Source organism: Mustela lutreola, chromosome 2 (assembly GCF_030435805.1).
Source record: "Mustela lutreola isolate mMusLut2 chromosome 2, mMusLut2.pri, whole genome shotgun sequence".
Lineage (NCBI taxonomy): Eukaryota > Metazoa > Chordata > Mammalia > Carnivora > Mustelidae > Mustela > Mustela lutreola.
Window position 1 is genome coordinate 108,490,737 of NC_081291.1, and position 24,132 is coordinate 108,514,868.

Below are 24,132 nucleotides of genomic sequence, written 5' to 3' on the forward strand. Positions count from 1 at the left end.
GAGAACTTCAACAATTTGCCAAGATCTAGCAGCTAGTAAGCAGCTGATTAGGAACTCTGTCACCTCCCAGCATAATGAGTTACCTTCTGTGAAGCATCTAGAATAGTGTCTGACATGAAAAAAGTACTCAGAGACAAACCTTTTAAGAACCATGGCGTCCTTCAAAAAAAAAAAAACAAAAGAACCATGGCGTCTTAAGGTTTTACTGTTCTTATAAGCCAGCATGTTTGCCTGTTTACTATTCTGTGTGTGCTGGCGGGAGACAGGCAACTCCCTGAGACCAGCACACTAATCTGTTAGTTCCTAGGTAGGGTAAGTTACAGTTCTTGACATGATCCTTCATGACCTCCCTGAAGGCCACAGCTTTTCATGCACCCCAGTTTAATTTCTCTTTCTGTAAGAAAATGAGGAAGAAAGAATTCATTTAGGATAGGTAAAATACAGTGTATTGCTAAAATAGAATAGTACACAATAGTTAAAAAGACTGCACTGCATTAAGTCTACCTGTAGTGACCTGGGTAAATCTGAAAACATTACACATACGCTCTGACACCATTTCTGTAAAAACTGTCATCTTGCAGAACCGTACTTTGAATTAATAGATACTGGTGAATGTCAAAGTCTGCAAAGTGGCCTAGTGACTGCACACAGACTCACATACCTCCAGGGGGCGAGGTGGGGCTGGTACAGTGTTTGAAAGGTTTGCATTTTCAGCACCTTTTTTTAAGATTTTTTTTTTTTTTTTTTTTTTTGACAAACAGACATCACAAGTAGGCAGAGAGGCAGGCGGGCCGGGGGGGTGGCGCAGGGAAGCATGCTCCCTGCTGAGTAGAGAGCCTGATGCGGGACTCGATCCCAGGACCCTGAGATCATGACCACAGAGCCACCCAGGCTCCCCTTCAGTACAGTGTTTTAATAGATGACATTGTTACTGCCTCTTGATAGATGGGAACACATGTTACACTAAATGCTTCTCTGTGAATTAGTAATCAGGTATGTACTGAGTACTTATCACAAGCCAGGTTAGGCTGGGTTCCATGGAGGCTATAGGCATCAATCAGCTGTGGATCCTGCCCTTGCCAGATTCAGTTGGGGGGATGGTCAGATGGAGCATGTCCATGAATAACTGGTACAAGGTAGCATGGGATTTAAAGGAAGAAAAAGTATTCAGAAATTTGTGAGTAACTACCCTTCTTTTCTGGAGAGGTAAAAGTTTCTGTCCTGGAAGTGCTGAATTAGGAAGCATGTGTCTGAAGCTGTGGTGGGGAGGGGTTCAGTTCAAGGGAATGGATTCCTTGACAAGCCTATGTTTGCCAGAATATTCCAAGACATGTCTTAGAAGCTATCTATGGCATTAATATCATCAAGCCTAGAGAGGATGAAGATCCACATCGACCTCCAACATCAGAAGAACTATTGACAGCTTATGGATGTGAGTTGTGATTTATTTTTAAAATATGAACGAAAAAGTAACAATATAGTTAATGAGAGACCTACTTCTGCAAAGATACAAATTCACATTATTCCTTAGTATTTGCCATGTCCTTTACTTTGTTGGTACTTCTGTTGTCTCTGTTGGCCTTGCCCACAAGCTATCCTGCAGGTGGGTTCAGAGTGCAACAGTGAGGGAGGGAGAGCTGACCACTGCCTGAGCAGTAGATTACTTAAGCGCTTCCTGGAGTTAGAGAAGGAGATCATTTGAGTCCCTGGACGACTCTTCAGGTCTGCCCTTTGTGGACCTTGACAGTAGCAATCAGTCCCACTCCAGGGGAGACATGATTTCCCCTGCCCTCCTGGTCTCCGGCCCCTCCCTGTAGGAGGCCTACATGCAGACAGTGTCAAAAGCTCTGGGGGCATGCCAGCAGCTGTCACATGTGTTGAAGAAAAGGCCCTTAGGGCATTCACTGGTTTATTAGTACTCAGGTATAGACATGCATTCTGACTGAAGCCATGTTGGCTTTTTCTGGAGTCTTCTCCCAAACAGAAGTGAAGGAATGTTAGGAAGAAAATGAATATGCTGTGATAGTAGGATAGGAGAGTTTGGAGGGCAGCATGGAAAAGGAAGTCCTCAGAAATTGGGACAGAGTGGAGCATGGTCAAGAAGGGGACACAAAACAGTCTCCCTTGCTTCCATCGGTCCCTTGAAAACCTTGTTTGACTTTAAAATGAGTCAATCACTCTCCCACCTCTGTGTCTTAACCCAGTGCTATGTGGGAGCTAACTGCCTATCATTCTTCAGCTGATTGTGGTTTATTTACCTTAAATAGAAACTTTAAAGGTGGTCTGGAGGAACCTTTGTCTACCTAAAGAGATAGCAGTGTTAGAAACATTTCCACACATCTGTGGCATACATGCCTTTAAAGGAACTGCCACCAGCGGGGAAGGAATTCAGTTTGAGTGATTTGATACAAAGAGAAAAAAAAACCTGTATTTTTCTCACAGAGAAAGGTGATTTGATATGAAACACACTTAAACCAGAACTTGAACTTAGGTTGAGAGACTTTTATTTTTTTAAGGTTTTATTTATTTATTTGACAGAGAAGGAACACAAACATGGGGAGTGGGAGAGGGAGAAGCAGGCCTCCCGCTGTTGAGCAGGGAGCCTGATGCGAGGCTTGATCCCAGGACCCTGAAATCATGACCCTAGCCGAAGGCAGACTCTTAATAACTGAGCCACCCAGGCACCCAACATTAAAAATTTTTAATAGCCTTTTTTTTTTTTCTTCCCTTTTTGTCTTGATGGGGTTTGGTGTTTTACTTGGGGAGAGTCTTCCCTATCTAAGGACAAAATTGTTTCCCTCTAATATCTTTTTCTTAATACTTTAGATTTTTAATCTGCCTAAAAGTATTTTTTTTATATTATGTGAACTAGAGTTTTATTTTCTTCCAAAATGGCAGAGCCTGCTACACAGCTAGTAGGTGAGGAAGCTGAGTTTTGAACCCCACCTGTCTCTGCCAAAGCCTATATTCTTAACCACTATGCTCTGCTACTCCCTCTAGTTGAGTCAGTATTAGAGGGATCTTTGCAGTATGTTTGAGAAGCTGAAAAAAGCATAGCTAGATCACTAAACAAGAAGAGACTTACTGATTTCCTTTGGTGTTGCTAATAATAGTGACAACATAGCATTCTACAGGTAGCCTCCATGATTAAATGTTCATAAAATGAAGAGATGAAAGAAATAACTGGAGAAGAGAGAAATTGAATGTCTCTGTTACCACTTGGTGCTAGGATATCAGAACAGTATCGTATGTTCACCTGGATTGTCAGATGTCTTTATAGTGCTAACCAGATTATATTCTGCAGTGATGGTTGCTTTTTGAATGCTAGTGACTCAAGGGTGCCTAGGTGGCTCAGATGGTTAAGTGTCTGCCTTCGGCTCAGGTCGTGATCCTCCAGGTCCCAGGATTGAGCCCCATGTTGGACTCCCAGCTCAGCGGGGAGTCTGCTTCTCCCTCTGCCTCTCCTCACTGCTTATGCTCCCCCTTCCCCCCTGATCCCCCCACCCCCAGCCAAATGAAAGAAAATCTTTTTTTAAAAATAAAGCTAACAAGTCAGGATGCCTAGTTAGTGGGGTAACAGACTAAATTTCCATCACCTGGTTGTCTTTGTTGTGACTTCGGTTTTGCACCGTTATTTGCCTAAACAGACATGCGAGGATTCATGACAGCGCATGGGCAGCCAGACCAGCCTCGGTCTGCTCGCTATATCCTGAAGGACTACGTCAACGTAAGTGAGCCTGGCTCCTTGTTGCTCTGGAGTAGATAGGCCTTCGTTCTCACACTGTGCTTTTAGATGCCGGCAGCCTGTTAAGTTAGAAAGGAGATACTTCCTCACTGAGGTTGTGTTGTCAGAGAGGCCACATGGGCAAGGTTCTCGCGGCTCTTCTGGGTAAGGGGATCCACAGCCTTGGCCAGACGTTCTTGACCAGGGCAGCTAGCGTCATCTGGACCTGGCATGTCACGAGCAGCGTAAGGCGAGGCAAGAGGGCGCTGAACCTGTCATCGGTGAAAGTGAGAAAATGGTGCCTCTGGCTTTTCCATCTCCCACAGCCCTTGCTGGTTCCTGTGACAGCTGTGTCCCCGCCCTCCCTGCAGTGTAGCTGGTCATGTGCCTTTCTCCCTGCGCATGCCCTCATAACAGCAGCACTCCCAGCGAGCCCTGCTGAGGGCAGTGTGAAATGTTTTCTTTGTGTCACCTCGTTAAAAATACACAGCGAGTCTATGAGGTTATTATTCTCATGTTACAAATGAACAGTTGCCAAGTTTGGGGTTTTCCTTGTAAGTAAAATAAGAATTAATAGTACCTATCTCATGAGATTATTATGGGAAATAAATGAGAAAAATACAAGTATGTGGAGACACACACACCACTAAGCTCAGGGCCTCGCGCATAATTAACCCCCAATAGTATTTATGGGTTAAGCTGAATTCTTTTCACAAACAAAGCATTCTGGATCTCCAGTAATAACTGGTTATGAGGATTTGGCTTTGTTTGGCCTTCTCAGTGCCATGTCAGCAGAGCTCTGGCAAGCACAGGAGTCAGATTGGGCAGCATACCCTCTCGCCTTCAGTTCTGGAAGAAAGAAGTTAGTAGAATATTCGTATGGATAAATTATGTATTGATTCACCATTTATAAAACCACGGAAGATGAGTTAAAACCAACCACAGTTTATAGAGTGCTTACAGTGGGAAGTGGAAAATCTGCGCCCAGTGAGCAACCACGGCCAGCCCAATGTCCCCATTAGTATCGTCCCACTTTGCAGTTGTGTCCTGGTTTTTGTTTTGGAAAATATTTACCCTAAGTCTACTCATGTCAGTGTACTGAAGAACACTTCTGTAGAAAATGCAGACAAGGTAAAAAGGAGCACAGTCGTGTGTTCGTTAGGGCTGTGGTTATAGGTGACAGAACTCTGCTCAGCTCTCTGCAACAAAAAGCAGGAAGCTTGCCAGAGGGTGCCTGGCGGAGATAGCTTCTCAGAGGTCTTTTTCTTCTGGGATAACACACAAGGCACCTGTCATGTGCTGTTACTTTTCTTGTTGTCTTTGTAGGGTAAACTTCTGTACTGTCATCCTCCTCCTGGAAGAGACCCTGTGACCTTTCAGCAGCAACACCAGCGACTCCTAGAGAACAGAACAAATGGTGGCAGACTGAAAATACATTCAGGCAGAAGTAAAAAAGTAATACAGATTGAAAATATAGTTGATAAAACTTTTTTCCATCAAGTAAGTTTTAAAGTTTTTCTTTACTTTCTGATCCAACACATTTTATATAGCAGTTTTGTTGAAATACTCATTCACATAGCATAAAATTCATTCTTTTAAAATACAATTCAGTAGTTTGTTCTATATTCAGAGTTGTGCAACTATCACCATAATTTTAGAACATTTTTTCATTCTAGAAAGAAATACTATACCCATGAGCAGTGACTCACCATTCCCCTCTCCCCCCAGCCCCTGCCAATCCCTCATCTACTTTCTCCTAGATAGATTGGCCTATCCAGATAAATAGAATCACCCACTCTGTGGTCTTTTATGACTTGCTTCTTTTATTTATTTATTTATTTATTTTTATACAGTTAGTTGTTTTTTGTTTTGTTTTGTTTTGTTTTTTTAAGATTTTTTATTTTATTCATTTGACAGACAGAAATCACAAGTAGGCGGAGAGGCAGGCAGAGAGAGAGGAGGAAGCAGGCTCCCTGCTGAGCAGAGGGCCCGATGCAGGGCTCTATCCCAGGACCCTGGGATCATGACCTGAGCCAAAGGCAGAGGCTTTAACCCACTGAGCCACCCAGGTGCCCCTATGACTTGCTTCTTTAACTTGGCATCATGACATCAAGGTTCATCCATGTATCAGTACTTCTTTTTTATTGCCAAATAATATTCCATTGAATCGATAGACCACATTTTTTTTATCTGTAGATGAAGTTTGGCTGTTCTTTCTTCTGTGCTACTGTGAACATTCATGTACAAGCTTTTGTTTGAACATAAGATTTTTCAGTTCTTTGGGGTATATAATTAGGAGTGGGATTGCTAGGTCCAGTGGTAACTCCCATGTTTAACATTTGATTTACCACCAAACTTTCCGAAGTAACTGTGCCATTATACATTCCCACCAGCAGTGTATGAGGGCTCTAATTTTTACATCCTTATCAGTATTTCTTTTATATATATATATTTTTTAATTTTTTTATTTAATTTTTTTTAGATTTTCTTTTTCTTTTTAATTCATTTGAGAGTGATACAGAGACAGAGCACAAGCAGGGGGAGAGGCAGAGGGAAGGGGAGAAGCAAACTCCCTATTGAGCTGGCAGCCCAACTTCGATCACAGGACCTAGAGATGATGACCTGAGCCAAAGGCAGATGTTTAGCCATCTGAGCCACCCAGGCGCCCCATTACCAGTATTTCTTTTCTGTCTTTTTCATTTTAGCCATTCTGGTATATGTGAAGTGATATGTCATGATTTTTATTTGTATTTCCCTAAGGATAAATGATGTTGATAATCTTCTCATGTGCTCATGAGCACATGAATGTCTTCTTTGGAGAACACTTCTGCTGTTGAGTTATAAGAATTCTTTATATGTTCCAATATAAGCCTTTGTCATAATATGCAAATATTGTTTACCATTAAGTGGGTTTTCTGAGCCAATACATATTAATTTTAAAGAACAAATATATATGTAGAACAGTTAAATCCTATAACTGTATTTAATATATTTATTAAATGCTTTTGTGACTGCTACAGCCAGAAAAGTTGGGGTGGGGCAGGGGTCATCTGTATCCAGAGAATGAGTCTTACTGTATTTATATGATGCTTTATTTGTGTCCCTCACACCGTTTGTTAAGGTGGGCCAAGCAGATAGTATTGTCCCCATTATTATCTACCATTGAGGACACTGAAGCCCACGGAATTTAAGTGACTTATTCAAGGACACTTGTCTTAAATGGCAAAGCTGAGATAGAACTTAGATTGTTGTGGCTCCTGGTTTGAATTATTTTCAGTCTTACCAATATTTAGAAGGAAATTTAATGATATGCAGAAAGATTACAGGTTCTTCCTTGGGCCTGCTATTGTTATGCAAAACGTGTAAATGGAAGTTTTAAGTGTTTACACAGTGTTTCTAAAGGTCATGTGCAAGAAAGCTAAAAAGTCACAGATACCAAAGCTTTAGCCTCTAGAGTAACATTTTACTATTATAAGAAGATCATGAAATACTGCTTTGCATTTCCAGGATTAGGGATTTCTTTTTTTTTTTTAACCCAGTAAACTTAAAATTTGTTTAGTTCTTTTTGTTTGTTTGTTTGTGTTCCACTTAAGTCACAAGTTTACAAAAACTTTTTTGTGCACTTTCTATGTGTGCCTACTATGCTAGGACCTAGGATACCAAAATGAATAAGACACTGTTTACAAGGAGGTCACATTCTAGCTAAGGGGAGATGGGCAAGTTAACAAATAACATGACACACCAGGTCTAGGGCAGAGGTGTAAGTCAAGTACTTTGTGAACCCAGACTAGGGAGCAGTTCCTCCTGGGGCTGGGAGGAGAGTAGGTGAGTGAAACTACGGAGGGGTGATGAGACCTCAGCTGGACTCTGACAGACAGCTAGAAATGTGCCAGGTGCAGGGAGTAGTGAGGGCACGCCCTGGGCAGGGGGAGTAGTCTGAACAAAGGCATGAAGAGATGGGGGTGTAGGTTCTCTGAGTAAACAGTCCATGCTGTCAGTAGCCTGTGCACATTGTGAGGGAATAGGAACTCGATTCCCCAGGCTGCAGGGGCTTGTGAGGACAGGAAGAGGAATATGTGATTGGAGAAGTCTAGTGGAAGCCTGGAGCCTGGATGAGAGGAGTGTTGCAGACTCCTCTCACTTGCAGTAAAAGTCAGTGAATACCAGGGTTAGAGCCGGGTGGTGGAGAGGAGGGGATAGATGCACCAAATCCTAGAGCCTGCAATCCAGAGAACTCAGTGGCTGGGTGTATGCAATACACAAGGAAGGTAATGGGAGTGCTCTGTTGTGGCTAGTGAGAGATGGTATTTGAAGCTCTGGGACTAAGCAAAGTTGAGAACAAAGAATGCACTGAAGACAGAATGCTGAGAAACTTATTTAAGAATGGGGAGAGAGAGGCACCTGGGTGGCTCAGTCAGTTAAGCGTCTGCTTTCAGCTCAGGTCATGATCTCAGGAGGGGAGCAAAAAAGTGAGGAGAGAAAGGAGCGTGAAGGAAGTGGAAGTCTGCTGTCTTAGAGTTCTCCATAAGTAATTCTGTGCTCACATCTCAAATAATGCTGTCTTACTTCCTAGGAAAATGTGAGAGCTTTGACCAAAGGAGTCCAGACTGTGATGGGCTACAAGCCAGGGAGTGGCCTGGTGACTGCAGCTACTGTGAGCTCTGAGAGCAGGACTGGGAAGGCCTGGAAAAAACATGGCAACAGAAATAAAAAAGAGAAAAGTCGCCGACTCTACAAGCACCTGGATACGTGAACATGGGCTGTGACGTAATGGCATCTGCCTTGTGCATCCAGAATAGAAGAGGAGCTGTTCTGGCCTGCGATGCCGTGGCCACACCAAACAGTCTGTATCCAGATGGAGAGGCTCGTTGGGGCATAGACTCTCACACAGTCATCTTGGAGCCCCAGAAACCTTGTCCTGTAGAAGGCTGAACTTAAGATGAGGGAACGAATGAGTATATGTGTGCGAGAACAGATACACTGATGCATACTAATTTGTAAGTTGGGGTTTTTTTTGAAAAGTACTAAAATTAAATTGCCACTGACAGATGTTTTATTGGTTCATGTAGATACACTGCCATTTGGACATTTCACATTCTTTAAACAGTTTGAATTTGCAAGACATGACTGGGATTTTAGATGGCTTCTTTGGGGAACATTAGTTAGGTTAATGATTCTCAACCTCACACATACCCAGCACACCCCTGGGATGACAGAAGGCATATCAGATCTTGGAATAGGAGACTGGCGTGTGTAGTTTCCAGAAACTTCTGGAGAGCACGACCTTCCATGGAAAATCACCATCAACATGAGCCGCTACTATAGAAGGAAGCAAGCGGTTTTTTTGTGGCTATCTGTAGGGGTGAGAAAATCGGGGGATAAGCAGCTAGATTTTGTTTTAGTCATAGGGATCCCTGATCACCTTGGTACTTATAACCATCAAGAATGACAAAGATAGGCAGCAGCAGCTCTTCCTGCCCACGGGTCCTGTCCCCGTGCTTTAATAAACCACCATTTTGCACCAATGACGTCTTAAGAATTCTTTCTTTAGTCGTCGGCTCCGAACCTCCTCACCCCACCGAACCTGACTTAGGTTCTGGGACTTCATCATTTTTGGCGAGCCAGCCAGGAGATTTGTGAGTCTTTACATTTGGACTCTGAGCTTCGGTGCAAAATTGGTGAGTACCTTCTCTCCTTTTCCTGTACTCTCATTCCAGGGCTTTTTCAAGGAGTATGGTCTTATTGGAACACTTGCATGTCAATTGCTCAGGCTGTAATCCTCTAGCCCGTGGCTACTCTACGGGGAGGAGAGCGTCTGCCTTTTGGCTGTAAGCTAGTACCCTGGCCAGAATGGCAATAAGACCCAGAAACTTGATGGCCTCACTCTATTCCTGTTCTTATAGAAAGTTGTCTCTCTTGGGCACGGGACAGCCAACTAAGTCACCAGGACGGCTGCCAATCTTAAGACTCCCGTGTGAGGTTTCCTCCTGAATGATCTAATGTGATCCCCTCCACATGCCCGGTCTAGCCACTTCTGGCCGCGGGACCTCCACTGGGAGCCGGCCGAAACCAGCACCCGATTGAATTAAAACGCAACCGGGGACCGTTTCCTAGGGAAGTTGGCTGTAAGGACCACATGTGTTGGAATGTCGCATAGACCATGATGGATTTCAATCTTTACTGTTTCTCGTCAGTGTCTTCTGCAAACCGCCTAAAGCTAAAAAAAAAAAAAAAAAAAGAATGACAAAGATAGGGGCACCTGGGTGGCTCAGTCAAACGTCTGCCTTTGCCTCAGGTCATGATCCCAGGGTCCTGGGATCGAGTTCCATGTCAAGCTCCCTGCTTTGCAGGAAGCCTGCTTCTCCCTCTTCCTCTCCCTCTTCGTTCCCCCTACTTTTGTTCTCTCTCTTGCTGTGTGTGTATGTCTCTCTCTGTCAAATAAATAAAATATTGTTTAAAAAAGAATGACAAAGGCAGTTTACGTTTCATAGTGCCATTGTGTGTGATAAATACACCATGGCTGTTTCAGCTTCTCACTTTATTTTTGTCTCCGCTTTTCTTTGAGCCTCATTATTCCCTTAAATCAGAAACCTACCTTGTTTTGTAGGTAGGTTTGTAGGACCTGCTTGTTTTGTGTGATAGGTATTTTTGAAACTCTAATGGAAGTTATGGATGCTTTCTCCAGAAAAATGCACATTTCCATAAAAAACACAGACACTCAAAGTTCATCTATGAATTCGCAGTTAAGCCTTGCCCTGTGTGGCCATAAGGACTTTTAGATCTATTTGAAAATATCTTCCACCTAGAGAATAAAAAAGTGTACTTGTTCATTTAACAAACCCTCCTGTCTGGCAGGAAAGGGCACTAGAAAATGGCCCAGCAGGAGAAGCGCCTGAAGCAGGAAGGACGTTAGCAAGAGCCGCCACACGGGGCCTTGGAGTTTATGGGGGGATTCTGGATGTTTTCTCAAAAGTACTAGATAAGCCGAGGAAGGGTTTATAAACAGGGGATTACTGTTTTCTTCTTTAAATGCGGAGCGAAAAGTTACTCCAGACCAAGGTTGAGGTAGACTGAGAGGAGGCAAAGCTAAGAAGGTTCTAAAATGGTGTTGGTCCATCTGCAATAATCTACTTCTAGTCATTTTAATCTGAGAAAAATGAGACAGAATTAGTAAAAAAAAAAAAAAAAAAAAAAAAGCTCATGACAGGAACAGCATTGGCATGTTAAAATATACTTTGTGCCTGGGTGGCTCAATCGTTCTGCATCTGCTTTCAGCTTAGGTCGTGATCCACTCAAAACCCCACATGGGGCTCCCTGTTCAGCGGGGAGCCTACTTCTCCCTCTCCCACTCCCCCTGCCTGTGTTCTCTCTCTTGCTGTGTCTCCGTCAAATAAATAAAGTCTTCTAAAAAAAAAAAAAATACATATATATATATATATATACACACATACATACGTATACTTTGTTCCATTTACTGAAGAACAGGCACACAGTTGTGTGGGAGAAAACTTCCATACTGAATGAACAAAGCATGTACAGATTTAGAATAAGTTTTGCTTTAATGATAATGTAATAGCTAAAACATGAGACTTTACAGAAAAAGTAGGTACATATGCTTCCATGCTCTTATTTTTGTAACAGTTTTACTGAGATTCATATACTGTACAAAATCACAATTTAATGCACACAGTGTAATGGTTTTTAGTATATTCAGAGTTGTGTAACTTAACCACCATAATCAATTCTACATTATTGCCACAAAAGGAAACCCAGGACCCTTTAGCTATTGGGTCCCAGTCTTCTCATCCCCTCAGCCCCAAGCAACCACTAATCTACTTTATATAGATTTACCTCTTCTATACATTCCTATAAATGGAATCACAAGCTAAGTGACCTGTGACTGGCTTTCACTTAGCCCATGTCTTCAAGGTTTGTATGTATTTTAACACCTCTCAGTACTTCATTGCTTTTAATTGCCAATAATACATTCCATTGGATGTATGTATATACCACATCTTGTTTATCCATTTATCACTTAAAAGACATTTGGGTTTCCAGGGACATCTGGGTGGCTTCAGTCAGTTAAGGGTCTGTTTCAGCTCAGCTCATGATCCTGGGGTTCTGGGTTCCTGTGATCCAGCCCCGCGTCAGGCTCTGCACGCAGCGAGGGGTCTGCTTCTCCCTCTTCCTCTGCTGCTCCCTCCACTTGTACTCTCTCTCTCTCTCAAATCATTAATAACGATATGTGGGTTTCCACTTTCTGTTATATGAGTAATGCTGCTCTGAACATTTGTGTGCAAGTTTTTGTGTGGACACAGGTTTTTAAATCAGGTATATATCTAGGAGTGGACCTGCCCTACATTTAACCTTTTGAGCAACTACTATTTCAGAATGGCTATGCCATTTTATTTACATTTCCCATCAACAGGTTCTAATTTCTCCATATCCTTTTTTTTTTTTTTTTTTTAAAGATTTTATTAGAGGGACGCCTGGGTGGCTCAGTGGGTTAAAGCCTCTGCCCCCAGCTCAGGTCATGATCCCAGGACCCTGGGATCAAACCCTGCATCAGGCTCTGCTCAGCAGGGAGCCTGCTTCCCCCTCTCTGTCTCTGCCTACTTGTGATCTCTGTCTGTCAAATAAATAAATAAAATCTTTAAAAAAAAAAAAAAAGATTTTATTAGAGAGCACAAGCAGGGGGAGCAGGAGGGGGAGGAAGAAGCAGGCTTCCTGCCTAGCAGCGCTATCCCAGGACCCTTGGGATGGTGACCTGAGCCGAAAGCAGATGCTTAACCGACTGAGCCAACCAGGCGCCCCTAATTTCTACATATCCTTGTCAACACTTGTTACTGTCTGTCCTTTTGTCTTAGCCATCGTAGTGGGTACAAAGTGGTATCTCCTGGTTTTGATGTGCATTCTCTTAATGACTAGTGATGTTGAGCATCCTCTCATGTGCATACTGGCCACTTATATATCATCTTCGGAAAAATGTCAGTTAAAATAGATCCTTTGCCCATTCTTTAATTTAGAGTTATCTTGTTACTGAGTTACAAAAGTTCTTTGTACATTGTAGATACAAGTCCCTTATCAGATCTGTCATTTGCAAATGTTTTCTGCCATTAAATAGGCTGTCTTTTCATTTTCTTAAATAGTGTCTTTTGGAACACAAGTTTTAATTTTGCTGAATTCCAAATGTATCCATTTTTTTCTTTGGTTGCTATGTTCCTGGTGTTAAGTTTAAGAAACTGCTGACAAATCCAAGGTTTACTAAGATTTACCCTCTATGTTCTTACATAGTTTTTACATAGAGTTTAAAAGTGTTAGCTCTTAGATTTACGTCTGTGGTCCATTTTGTGTTACTGTATATGGCATGAAGTAGATAGACCAGCTTCATTCTTTGACATGAGGTATCCAGTAGTCCCAACACCATTTGTTGAAAAGACTAGTGTTTACCCATTGAATTGTTTTGGCACCCTTGTCAAGAATTGAACATAATCGTGAGGGCTTATTTCTGGATGTATACCCTTTGGTATTTAACTTCGTGAGTGTGGAACAATTGTGAAGAGCATCTGACTCAATTTTCTGTTAAGAGATGTTTGTGTGGGGGCGCCTGGGTGGCTCAGTGGGTTAAGCCGCTGCCTTTGGCTCAGGTCATGATCTCAGGGTCCTGGGATCGAGTCCCGCATCGGGCTCTCTGCTCAGCAGGGAGCCTGTTTCCTCCTCTCTCTCTCTCTGCCTGCCTCTCTGCCTACTTGTGATCTCTCTTAAAAAAAAAAAAAAAAGAGATGTTTGTGTGGATGCCCCACACCACTACACGTCCCTTAGCCCACGGTGGGGTCACCTGCAGCCCCAGTGGGCAGTTCCTGTGCAGGTTTTTCCACCACAAGCCCTGTATTCCCTGCTTTCCTTTCTCCTGCCCCACAGGGCTTGCTCAGCCTGCACACAGGGCAGTCTAGAAGGGCTGGGGCTGTAACACCCCCAGAACCACCACCAACTGGTAAAGAACGGGGGCTGGTAAGTGCCCCAGCGTCTGTCACTTGGTGCACACACTGTACGCGTGCCTTAACCCTGTCCTCAGGGGAGCTGAGCCCTGCCTGCCCACAGCCAACCACCCTCTCACTAACTCACCCGTGGCCTTTTTCCCATCCCTCACTTTCTCCACTCCCTCATTTCTGCTTCATGCAGAAATGCAGGATTGCCTCCCAAATAAACTAAACTTAAGGGATGCCTGGGTGACTCAGTTAAGCATCCAACAGTGATCTCAGCGTAGGTTGAGTTCAAGCCCCGCATTGGGCTCCAGTCAAGAAAATTAACTAAACCTAGGTCCTCTGCTTAGATAGAGTCTGGAGAACCAAAACTAGAACACCCTGAAAGGGGCTTTCTGTTTTCATCTTGGCTTCTGCCCACAATGTGTCTCATTAAGCATCCTTTCGATTTTTGGGGGGTATTCTCACCCATTTTGTAACAGTTAGTACTTTACACTTACAAATTCCAGTCGCTGACATTATCTCTATTGTTTGGAATTTCTGCCCAGCATTTTATTACAAGAAATACACCGCCCTTTTAAAGTAGAACCTGCTATATATCTGTCGTCTGCTTACTTTTCAGGAAACTAGAAGGAAGTTAAGGTTTTGGTCAAGATGCCAGTAGCCACATATGCTTTCTTTGAAGGTAAACTGGAAAATGTGGCAGCAAGCCAGAAATCTGCTTAATGCCACGCCTCTAACTTCTTTGTGGGGAGAAGTGAGGAAAATCATTCAAAATACCCACCCGTAACCATTTATTGTCCGTGCATTCCTCATACTATTGACCAGTTGAGGGCCCTACAGAAAGGAAAGATTTTGCTTTCAAAAGACTGATATGGGGTGCCTGGGTGGCTCAGTGGGTTAAGCCTCTGCCTTCAGCTCAGGTCATGGTCTCAGGGTCCTGAGATCAAGCCCCATGGAATCCCGCATCGGCTCTCTGCTCAGCAGGGAGCCTGCTTCCTCCACTCTCTCTCTCTGCCTGCTTCTCTGCTTACTTGTGATCTCTTTCTCTGTCAAATAAATTTTAAAAATCTTAAAAAAAAAAAAAAAAAGACTGATATGAAGGGAAAACAATTTTGAACAATCTGGAAGTGAAAGGCATCATGTAAGTGGAAAGTGCCCAGGACACAGTAGACTCCGAATACATCTTGTAAATGTTGTATTGAAGTACATATTACTGAAGTGTAATATGTATACAGAAAGTGCACAATTGTGAGAGTATAGGTAAGCTGACTTTTCACAAACAACACATTGATGCAACCAGCACCTTGATGAAGACACGGAAGGTTCAGCATTTCATGCCTCCTTTCAGCCACAAACTGATCTTCCCCAGGGTAACTGCTATTCTGACCTTTTCACCAGATTTTGTATGACACACACACAATCTAGTGTGTCCTCCTCTATCTGGCTTCTTCAGTCCAACATTGTGAGATGTGGCCACAGTCTTATATATACTTATATAGTGATAGATCTGTCATTGCTGTAGTTTATGGTTCTATTATTGATGGACATGAAGAGGTTTTTGCAAGCTTGTGTTTTTTTAAATTTTAATTTATTTTCTAGAACTGTGTTTGGGTCACAGCAATATTAGGCAGTAAGTACAGAGTTCCCATATTTGACAGTCCTCATGTAGGCACAACCTGTCCCATCCTCAATACCCCACACTCCAGTGGTACATCTGTTAACAGGGAACCTACACAGACATATCATTATTCTCCAGAGGGTTCTGATTTTTCAAAGTAGGGCTGCCAGGGCTCCTGGGTGGCTCAGTGGGTTAAGCCTCTGCCTTCGGTTCAGGTCATGATCTCAGGGTCCTGGGATCAAGTCCTGCATCAGGCTCTCTGCTCAGAGAGAGCCTGCTTCCTCCTCTCTCTCTCTGCCTTCCTCTCTGCCTGCTTGTGATCTCTCTGTGTCAAATAAATAAATTAAATATATATATATATATATATATATATATATATATATATATATATATATATAAAAGTAGGGCTGCCGTAGATGTTGTAATACAGGAGTTGTCAAATAAAACTTTCTGGCCACAATGCAAATAAATGTTCTATAATCCAGGGCTATTTTATAGGTAACCACAGCCAATGTTGACTATTAGGCACTTAAAATGTGACTCGTAACAACTTCAGAAGTTAACTGCTAACAGTAATGACTCTTAACTCTTGCCCAGCCCAATAATCAAAGGTCAGAATGGTGAGAATTTTTTCATGAGAGTGGGGGAGGAAAAGGGTGGATTTCACATTTATAATTTGTACATCTTGGCTACTTCTAAAGTAGCAAGATTTGCAATAGTTAGCAAGAGTTAAATTAGCAAGAGTTTCAAATATTCAAGTACTGAATTCTACTTAGTTGGCTCTTTAAAAAGGTGAGAAACCCGGCTGGCTCAGTCGGTAGAGTGTGAGACTTGAGTCTTGGTGCGTGAGTTTGAGCCCTGCATTGGGGGTAGAGATTACTTTAAAAAAAAAAAAAAAAAAAAAAAGGTAAGGCTTTCCTTGATGTAATGTTTCAACATCCATGAGTTCCATTAGCCCCTGCTTAGCTTCTAAGCTTTGTGAAGTAAGTGACTTTAAGGAGCAGGATGTTATTAATAAAGAACTTAAAGGGGAAGAAAAAGCACAATTTTCACAAGACCCAGCAGTGAGTTGATGTGAGTTTGAGTTTTAAGTAGAACCCCGGGCCCCAGGAGTCCTACCACCTGCTTCCCTCATGACACTCCAGCGTGTCCACAGTAGGCCTGACTGGGATTTGGAAATGCCATTATTTCAAAACGCATCTGCCGAGCAGTGGTTTCTCTGTCTTCCTAGCAGGTAAATCACACTGGAGAGAGCCTTTTTTAGTGTTGCTGCTTGAATAGCAGCCCCAAGCCCTTCCTCTAAATAGTATGCCCCACAGGAACGCTGGCAGGGGGGTTAGCATGTCCTCAGAAGGGAAAGCAGCTGAGCTGCAGGCCTGTGTGTGTCCCCTCCCCCACCCCACCTGGTGGCTTGGACCTCCAGGCACCCGTGGCCCTAGCCCCTGCAGGACAAAGTCCAGGCTGTTGCAGCCCCTCCCTGTCCAGGACAAAGCCCTTGGGCTCACCGCTCCTGCCAACAGGAAATGCCTCTAAGCGGGGGAGGGAGGACCTGTGTTCTGGTCCTTGTGTTAGCTTTTCTTTTTGGCAAGCTCTGGACAACGGCCAAAGAAACAGGAGCTTTAGCTTCTGGGCAGGGCTGCTGCAGGGCCTCTGAGGAGCCCAGGAAAGGAACTGATCCACTTCCTGAGGGCCCACCGAGTGAAAATCCTTTTAGAAGGTCCTGGCCGAATTTGGGAGGGGTTTGCACAGCAGGGAGGGCATGGGTTAGCCTATATAATCCCAAGTGTTGCAATGGATGAAGTCCCACTTCTTTGACAGCTGGGTGGCTCACCCGCCATCCGGCCTGTCTCCTAGTGCCAAAAGCAAGCTTACTCCCCAAAGCGCCCCTCATGGGGTTCTTAAAAGCCCTCCCAACACACCGGCACGCACAATGGTAGGGGCACAAAAGGATCTTAAACACGCTCTAACTACAGTACCTACCACATTTGTATGGGCTGTTTAAAAACTCATTCAGTTGGGGCCATCTGGGAGGCTCAGTCGGTTAAGGGTCTGCCTTCCGCTCCGATCATGATCTCATAGTCCTGGGATCGAGTCCCAGGTTGGGCTCCCTGCTCAGCAAGGGAGTCTGCTTCTCCCTCTCCCACTCCTGCCTCTCCCCGTACTTGTGCTCTCTCGCCCCTTCTCTTGCTCTGTCAAATAAATAAATGCAATCTTTAATAAATAAATACAATCAATTAACTGGGCAGTGCAGTCGGTTAAGCATCCGACTCTTGGTTTCAGCTCCATGATCTTGGTTTCAGGCCTGATCTTGGGGTCCTGGGCTTGAGCACTGAACTGGGCTATGCTCTCACTGGGGAGTCTGCATGAGACTCTCCCTCTCTCTCTGCCCACCCCCACCCCCTGTCTAAAATAGAAAAATCTTTTTTTAAAAAATCCATTCATTCATTCAGTAACTATTGGAGGAGTACAGGCCCAGTGGCTTATGTCCCTACAGGATCAGGACGCAGAGCAGCCTGGGCAGGGAAGATTGCCTCGGGAGGCTCCAAAGCCCACACTCTTCCCGTTGCGTTTTCCTGTGAGCCAGCGTGTCCAGGGACTGGCAAGAACTCCCCACAGTCTGTCCGCCCCCACTGAAGGCCATCTCCACAAGCTGGAGTTTCTCATAAGAATCTCACAGGAAGCCTGTGGGAAGTCGGCATCATAGGCTGAATAGTGGCCCCCCAAAATACCAGGTCCCAATCCCTGGAAACTGTAAATGTCCTCTTATATGGGAAAAGAGTCCACAGACGTGATTCAGTTAAGGATCTTGAGATGGGGAGTAGTGTGGATGATCTGAGCAGGTCACAAATGCAGTCTTTCTGGGAAAGAGGCAGAGGGAGGAGATCTGACACAGAAGAAAAAGGGGGATGTGAGTGCAGAGGGAGAGATGGAGTTAAGTGCTGAGGCCTCGAGCAAGGAGCACTGGAAGCCACCAGCCGCTGGATAGAGCGAGACAATGAATGGATTCCCTTCCTAGAGTCCCCTTGGTTGTGGTCCCCGGAACCTGCTTTCAGAACCGGAAGGGAATATATTTCTGTTATTTTAAGCCACTCAGAGCGACAGGTAATGGATCAGTGCAGATTCCAAGCACTCTTGCCCAGAGAGCTGGACTCAGCAGGGGTCCTTTCTGACAGGTGGCTGAAGGATCCTCACACCTCACCGCCCGGAGGGACCGGAGAGGGGACTCCCTCCGAGCTTAACCCCTCAAACGAAGGGTTTTTAGTCTGGGGTCTCATCCTGCATGAAATCCATAGTGGCATTTCAGGACTTCCACAAATTCCTAAGATTGTATGAACAACCGCGTGAGTGTGCACACAGGTTCTTATTTTTTGCGGATGAGGTTTTCTCCACAAATTCTCAGAGTTCACTGAAAAGGCTGAGAACTAACCGCCAGAACGAAAAACTACTGAGGGGTCCAAACTTGGTCCAGGGTGGGGTGGGGAGGAATGAAGCAATTTCTCCAACCTGCCCGGGCTCCAAGGGTTTATACTGAGCCTGAGGGACAAGGAAGTCTTCATAAGAAGCAAACCAATTAAATTCTGGTGTCTTCAAGCCTCAACGAGGCAGAGCCCAAGGCAGCCCCTACCCTACAGGAGCCCTGTGAGAGGGTGACAGGACACAGGCAGGGTATGTCCTCATTTCAGCGAGATAGTGCGTGGAACAGATTCTCTTTTGGGAACAGTAGGTAGGCCACGTGACCAGAAGAACCCGGGATCCAGGCAATCACAGGTCAGTATCCACACGCACGCCCGAAGAACCCACAAAGAACCAGCAGGCCGGGCCTGCAGACTGTGGGTGTTTTTTATAGCCTACGAGAAACTCGGCTACTATATTTTTTCTTTTTCCTTTATTTTTTAAAGATTTTATGTATTTGAGAAAAATTGAGGGAGATTTTTCCTTTTGACTTAACCTTTTTTTTTTTTAAGATTTTTTATTTATTTATTTGACAGAGATCACAAGTAAGCAGAGAGGCAGGCAGAGAGAGAGGGAAGCAGGCTCCCCGCTGAGCAGAGAGCCCGATGCAGGTCTCAATCCGAGGACCCTGAGATCATGACCTGAGCTGAAGGCAGAGGCCTTAACCCACTGAGCCACTCAAGCGCCCCTTAACTTAAACTTTTAATCTTGCCTTAGTTGTCTTAATCATTTCCATATTTTGATTTTGGCCCCTTCTGTTGAATAACATATTTTCATTTGACTTCTATTTATTCTATTGCTTCTTTTTTTTTTTAAAGATTTTATTTATTTATTTGACATAGAGAGAGAGATCACAAAGAGGCAGAGGCAGGCAGAGAGAGAGGGGGAAGCAGGCTCCCCGCCAAGCAGAGAGCATGATGTGGGGCTCGATCCCAGGACCCCAAGATAATGACCTGAGCCGAAGGCAGAGGCTTTAACCCACTGAGCCACCCAGGTGCCCCTATTCTATTGCTTCTTTAATGTCTCTCTCCTACTGGACTGTAAACACCATGAACGTAGGGACTTGACTGTTTTTCTCAAAAACGTGTCCTCAGAGGCACCTGGGTGGGCAGTTAGATAAGTGTCTGCCTTCCGCATAGGTCCTGGAATGGAGCCCCGTGTCCGGCACCCTGCTCAGTGGGGAGTCCACCTCTCCCTTTGCCCCTCCCCCTATCCTGCTCATGTTCTCTCTTGCACTCTCTCAAATAAATAAAATCTTTAAAAACAACAACAAAAAAAAACCTGTGTCTTCAGCTCCTAGCCTGACATACCTGACAAATAGTGTTCCATTTCTCCTGTGAGTGGTCATAACTTTAAGCATAAATTAATCTGTAAAATAATGTAGCCACTTTGCAAAACCATCTGGCAGTTCCTCAAAACCTCAAATATAGGGGCGCCTGGGTGGCTCAGTGGGTTAAGGCCTCTGCCTTCGGCTCAGGTCATGATCCCAGAGTCCTAGGATCGAGCCCCACATTGGGCTCTCTGCTCAGCGGGGAGCCTGCTTCCCCCTCTCTCTCTGCCTACTTGTGATCTCTGTCAAATAAATAAAAAATCTTAAAAAAAAATAAATGAAATCACATTTTTTAAAAAAAACCTCAAACATAGTTACCAGGAGTCCCAGTAGTTCCACTCCTAGGGACACGCCCAAGAGAACTGAAAACCTCTGTGCACACAAACCCTTTTACATGAATGTTCACAGAGGCATTATTCATAAAAACCCAAACAAGCAAACAACCCAAGCATCCATCAACTGATGACTGGATAAATAAAATGTGATGTATTGACACAATAGATTATTATTCAGCCATAAAAAGGAAGGAAGTTCTGACACAGGTTGTAACATGGATTAACCTTAAAAACATTATGTGGAGGGCGCCTGGGTGGCTCAGTGGGTTAAGCCGCTGCCTTCGGCTCAGGTCATGATCTCAGGGTCCTGGGATCGAGTCCCGCGTCGGGCTCTCTGCTCAGCAGGGAGCCTGCTTCCTCCTCTCTCTCCCTCTCTGCCTGCCTCTCCATCTACTTGTGATTTCTCTCTGTAAAATAAATAAATAAAAAAAAAAAAAATCTTTAAAAAAAAAAAAAAAAAAAAAAAAAAAAAAAAAAACATTATGTGGAAAACAAAAAAAAACATTATGTGGAGTGAAAGAAGAGATAGAATTTCCAGAACAGAAACACCTGGGTGGCTCAGTCTGTTAAGCAACTGCCTTTGGCTCAGGTTATGATCCCAGGGTTCTGGGATGGAGCCCCACATGGGGAATCCTTGCTCAGCAGGGAGCCTGTTTCTCCCTCTGCCTGCTGCTCCACCTGCTTGCGAGTTCTCTCTCTCTCTCTCTCTCTCACACACACACACACACACACACACAAATAAATAAAACCTTTCACTAAATAAATAAATAATAGAATTTCCAGAACACAAAAATTGTAGAGACAGCAAGTAGATTTGTGGTTGCCTAAGGCTGCCATTGTGGAGGGGAAGGTAATTTCTAAGAGCACTGGCTTCTTGGCAAGTGATGAAAATGTTGTAAAATGAGATAGTGGTAGTGGTTGTACAACCCTGTGGACACCCTAACCACCACTGAATTGTAAATTAACAGGGTAAATTTTGTGGTATATGAATGAGAAGTCTGTAAGGCTGCTATTTAAAAACAAAACAAAAACCTAAATGATAGGGTCACCTCCTTGTTTAAGCAAATTTACTAAAATCAACGAGGAAATTTTAAGATTATCATAGCTTTGTTTTCAAGTACAGCTCTATGTACCAGCATTGTGTGGCAATGTGGCTGGGAGGGGACAGCAGGATGGCCAAGACCACCGCCCTCCTCAGCTCGCTGGGGCACCTTCCAGGGTGACTTTCTGGAAGTCTGGCTTGGGGACTGCGGGGTAGGAGTGGGTTGTGTCCCTCTGCCTGGCCCCCCACCGCCCCCTGTCCGTTATACCCTAGGATCAGACCTCCCGCTCCCGCCGGGAGCCGCAGCACCCAAGCGCTGCACCAGGCGCGAAGTAAGGTGTATTGTTCGGCTCAGAAAAATGGAGTGCCTTACCGTGACCCACTCGGTTCTGGCCGCCGCGGCGGGGGGCGGGGGGTGACCGCGAGGGGTCCGTCCGGGAGCGGCGGGCGCCGGGGGGCCGCAGCCTTTGTGCGGAGGCCGCTGCCGGCTCCCGCCGCTGGGGGGCGGCCTCCTGCCCGCCGACCCCCGACAATAGCGCGCCGGGTGGGGAGCCGCGCGGTCCCGGAAACTTTTCCCCCGCGCCGCCGCCGCCGCCAGCGCCCATCTCCTGGCCGCCGCCGTGCGCTCAGCCGGGGTCGCCGCCGCCTCAAGGGGCACCAGCCGGAGGAAGGGGGCGCGGGGCGGCTGTGCGGGAGGCCGGGGCCCGGGCCGGGCGGAGCGGGAGAGCCATGGGGGAGGCGGCCAGCCCCGCGCCCGCGTCCGCGCTCTGGGACTGGGACTACCTGGACCGCTGCTTCGCCCGCCACCGCGTCTGCATCTCCTTCGGCCTGTGGATCTGCTCCTCCTCCTGCTGGATCGCCGCCCACACGCTGTAACAGGGACCGGACCGGGCGGCGCGGGGATGGGGGCCGGGTCGGCCGCGGGGGGCGCGGGGCGCTAACCTCCCCCTCCCCCACCAGCTCCCTCCTGGAAACCTGGAGGGAAGGGGACAGAGAGGGAGGAGACAGGAGGCAGCGCAGCTCCGCAATCGAAAGGAGCTTTCAGGGGCGGACTGGAGTCGGACAGGACTTCTTTCCCGATTCCGCGCACGGGGAGGCTGGCGCGCGGCCCGCGGGAGGAGGCTGGGTGGTGCAGTGCATGGGGTCCGGGGCGGCAGCCGAGAGTCCGGGGTTCTATTGTCAGCGTCTCCTCGCCGACTGGCGGTGTGAGCTGGGCAAGCTGTCTGAGCCTCGATTTCCTCACGTAGATGGGGTTGATAACTCATGGGTCGGATGGCAGGATTAGATGAGTTAGTCCCGGTAAAGCTCTTAGTATCATTAGCGCTCATTAAACATCTTTATTACTGCTCCCGCCCTGCCACCGCCTTTGGCAGAGGCCAGGACCTAGGACGAGGCTCCCTGTGTTTCTGGCATCCCTTTGCCCCAGGCCCTCTGATCTGCAAGGAGCTGGCGAGGATCTGACTCTAACCACAGCCTTTGCCCTGTCCAGCATCTGGAGCCGGTTGGCCAGGTGGTCACCGTAACCTGAGTCCTAAGCTGGCTGAAGTCTGGCCCAAGATGGCCTCCAGGTCTCGGGCCACCCTGTCCCAAGCTGGTGCTACCCAAGTGTTCCCTGGCAGCGGAGAAAGGAGCAGCACCCCAAGGGAGGCCGGCAGTGGCTCAGCTTGGGCACCCCATGGACATTCCACTCCCTTGTGTGATATTGCTGTGGAAATTTGGCAGCGCCCCTACCCAGTCACTGGAATGCAAAACAAACAAACAAACCTTAACACTTTTACTGTGGGCCCAGTGTGGCATTTATTAACTCACCCCATTCTGTTACTACTCCCATGCACTCAGGGTTCTGGAGATTCTGACAGGTTAACTAACTTGCGCAAGTGAATGGAAAGAACGGATCCCCCAGACTCATAGAAAGGGGCAGGCTTGTGAGGATGAGGCAGCCTAGGTGCTTTATTAGATATTTTCCTGACCTGGAAACTCGGATTGGGAGAGGTTAGGTACCCCCCCCAACCCATCCCGCAAATGCCTCCTCTGCTTTTTCAGCCCGCGTCCTGTCTGGACACCATCCTCCCTGAGCCCAGTCTTATCTTCAGGGATTGTATGTTTTCCAAGCTGGGCGTGGCCTGGGGAAGGGTCCCCCAGGATCCCCCTCCCTTGACAGCAGGGAGCAAAGCCTCCACCTTCGAAGCCAGAGGGTCTGCCATGAACTCACCTAGTCAGCATAGACTCATCTTTTCTCAGCTCTCCAACGTGAGGGTTGAAATCAACTGCTTCTCATCTGAGTCCGAGGGTCTCTAGAGTCTTTGCTCTTAGACTTTGAATTGGTGTCAGGAGCCCAGAGCCCAAATGAAAGGTTTCTGTTCTCACTGCGAGCTTTGGGCTTTGCTGGCAGATCAGGAAACCACTGGGCACCCAGCAGCCTTCCTTTCTCCTCCATTGTTCCCCAGGGCAGGCCCTCAGAACCAGCCAAACAGTCCTGATAACGTGGAGTGAGTTACATCTTGTGGTTGAAGGAAATGAAACAAGAGCTGCAGGGGTGCCTCAGTTTCTCCATAAAATGTAGCGTGGAAACTTCTAGAACAAAGTGTTTCTGAGATCCAACCCAGTGTTTCTGAGAGATCTCTCACCCCTTCCAGGCTGTTGT

The 24,132-nt window shown here is 45.8% G+C and overlaps 2 protein-coding genes and 1 long non-coding RNA gene across 12 annotated transcripts in view; 2 read left to right on the forward strand and 1 right to left on the reverse strand.

The window, feature by feature from the left end:
- LSG1 (large 60S subunit nuclear export GTPase 1) overlaps positions 1 to 8,773 on the forward strand; it is a 32,016-nt gene extending 23,243 nt beyond the window's left edge. For both annotated transcript variants that reach the window (XM_059163102.1, XM_059163101.1), the window contains 4 exons: positions 1,309 to 1,432; positions 3,648 to 3,727; positions 5,051 to 5,224; positions 8,298 to 8,773. In XM_059163102.1, coding sequence (XP_059019085.1) covers positions 1,309 to 1,432; positions 3,648 to 3,727; positions 5,051 to 5,224; positions 8,298 to 8,477 — 558 coding nt within the window. In that variant the 3' untranslated portion in view covers positions 8,478 to 8,773. The remainder of the gene's footprint in view (positions 1 to 1,308; positions 1,433 to 3,647; positions 3,728 to 5,050; positions 5,225 to 8,297) is intronic.
- Positions 180 to 23,210, reverse strand: LOC131824705 (uncharacterized). 5 transcript variants are annotated; one of them, XR_009350940.1, is made up of 5 exons: positions 22,272 to 23,210; positions 3,597 to 5,122; positions 2,259 to 2,303; positions 1,009 to 1,126; positions 180 to 390 (listed from the first exon to the last, which is right to left on the reverse strand). It is a non-coding gene; the product is annotated as an uncharacterized LOC131824705 (long non-coding RNA). The 5 variants fall into 5 exon arrangements; XR_009350942.1 differs by lacking the exon at positions 2,259 to 2,303 and having other exon boundaries at positions 3,597 to 4,573; positions 4,686 to 5,122; positions 22,272 to 23,209; XR_009350943.1 differs by lacking the exon at positions 2,259 to 2,303 and having other exon boundaries at positions 3,597 to 3,996; positions 4,686 to 5,122; positions 22,272 to 23,201.
- TMEM44 (transmembrane protein 44) overlaps positions 21,935 to 24,132 on the forward strand; it is a 33,891-nt gene continuing 31,693 nt past the window's right edge. For 2 of the 5 annotated variants that reach the window (XM_059163104.1, XM_059163105.1), the window contains exon 1: positions 21,945 to 22,360. In XM_059163104.1, the coding sequence (XP_059019087.1) occupies positions 22,218 to 22,360 (143 nt within the window). In that variant the 5' untranslated portion in view covers positions 21,945 to 22,217. Of the gene's footprint in view, positions 22,361 to 24,132 lie in introns of all 5 variants that reach the window. The other 3 variants (XM_059163106.1, XM_059163103.1, XM_059163107.1) reach the window with 3 other exon arrangements.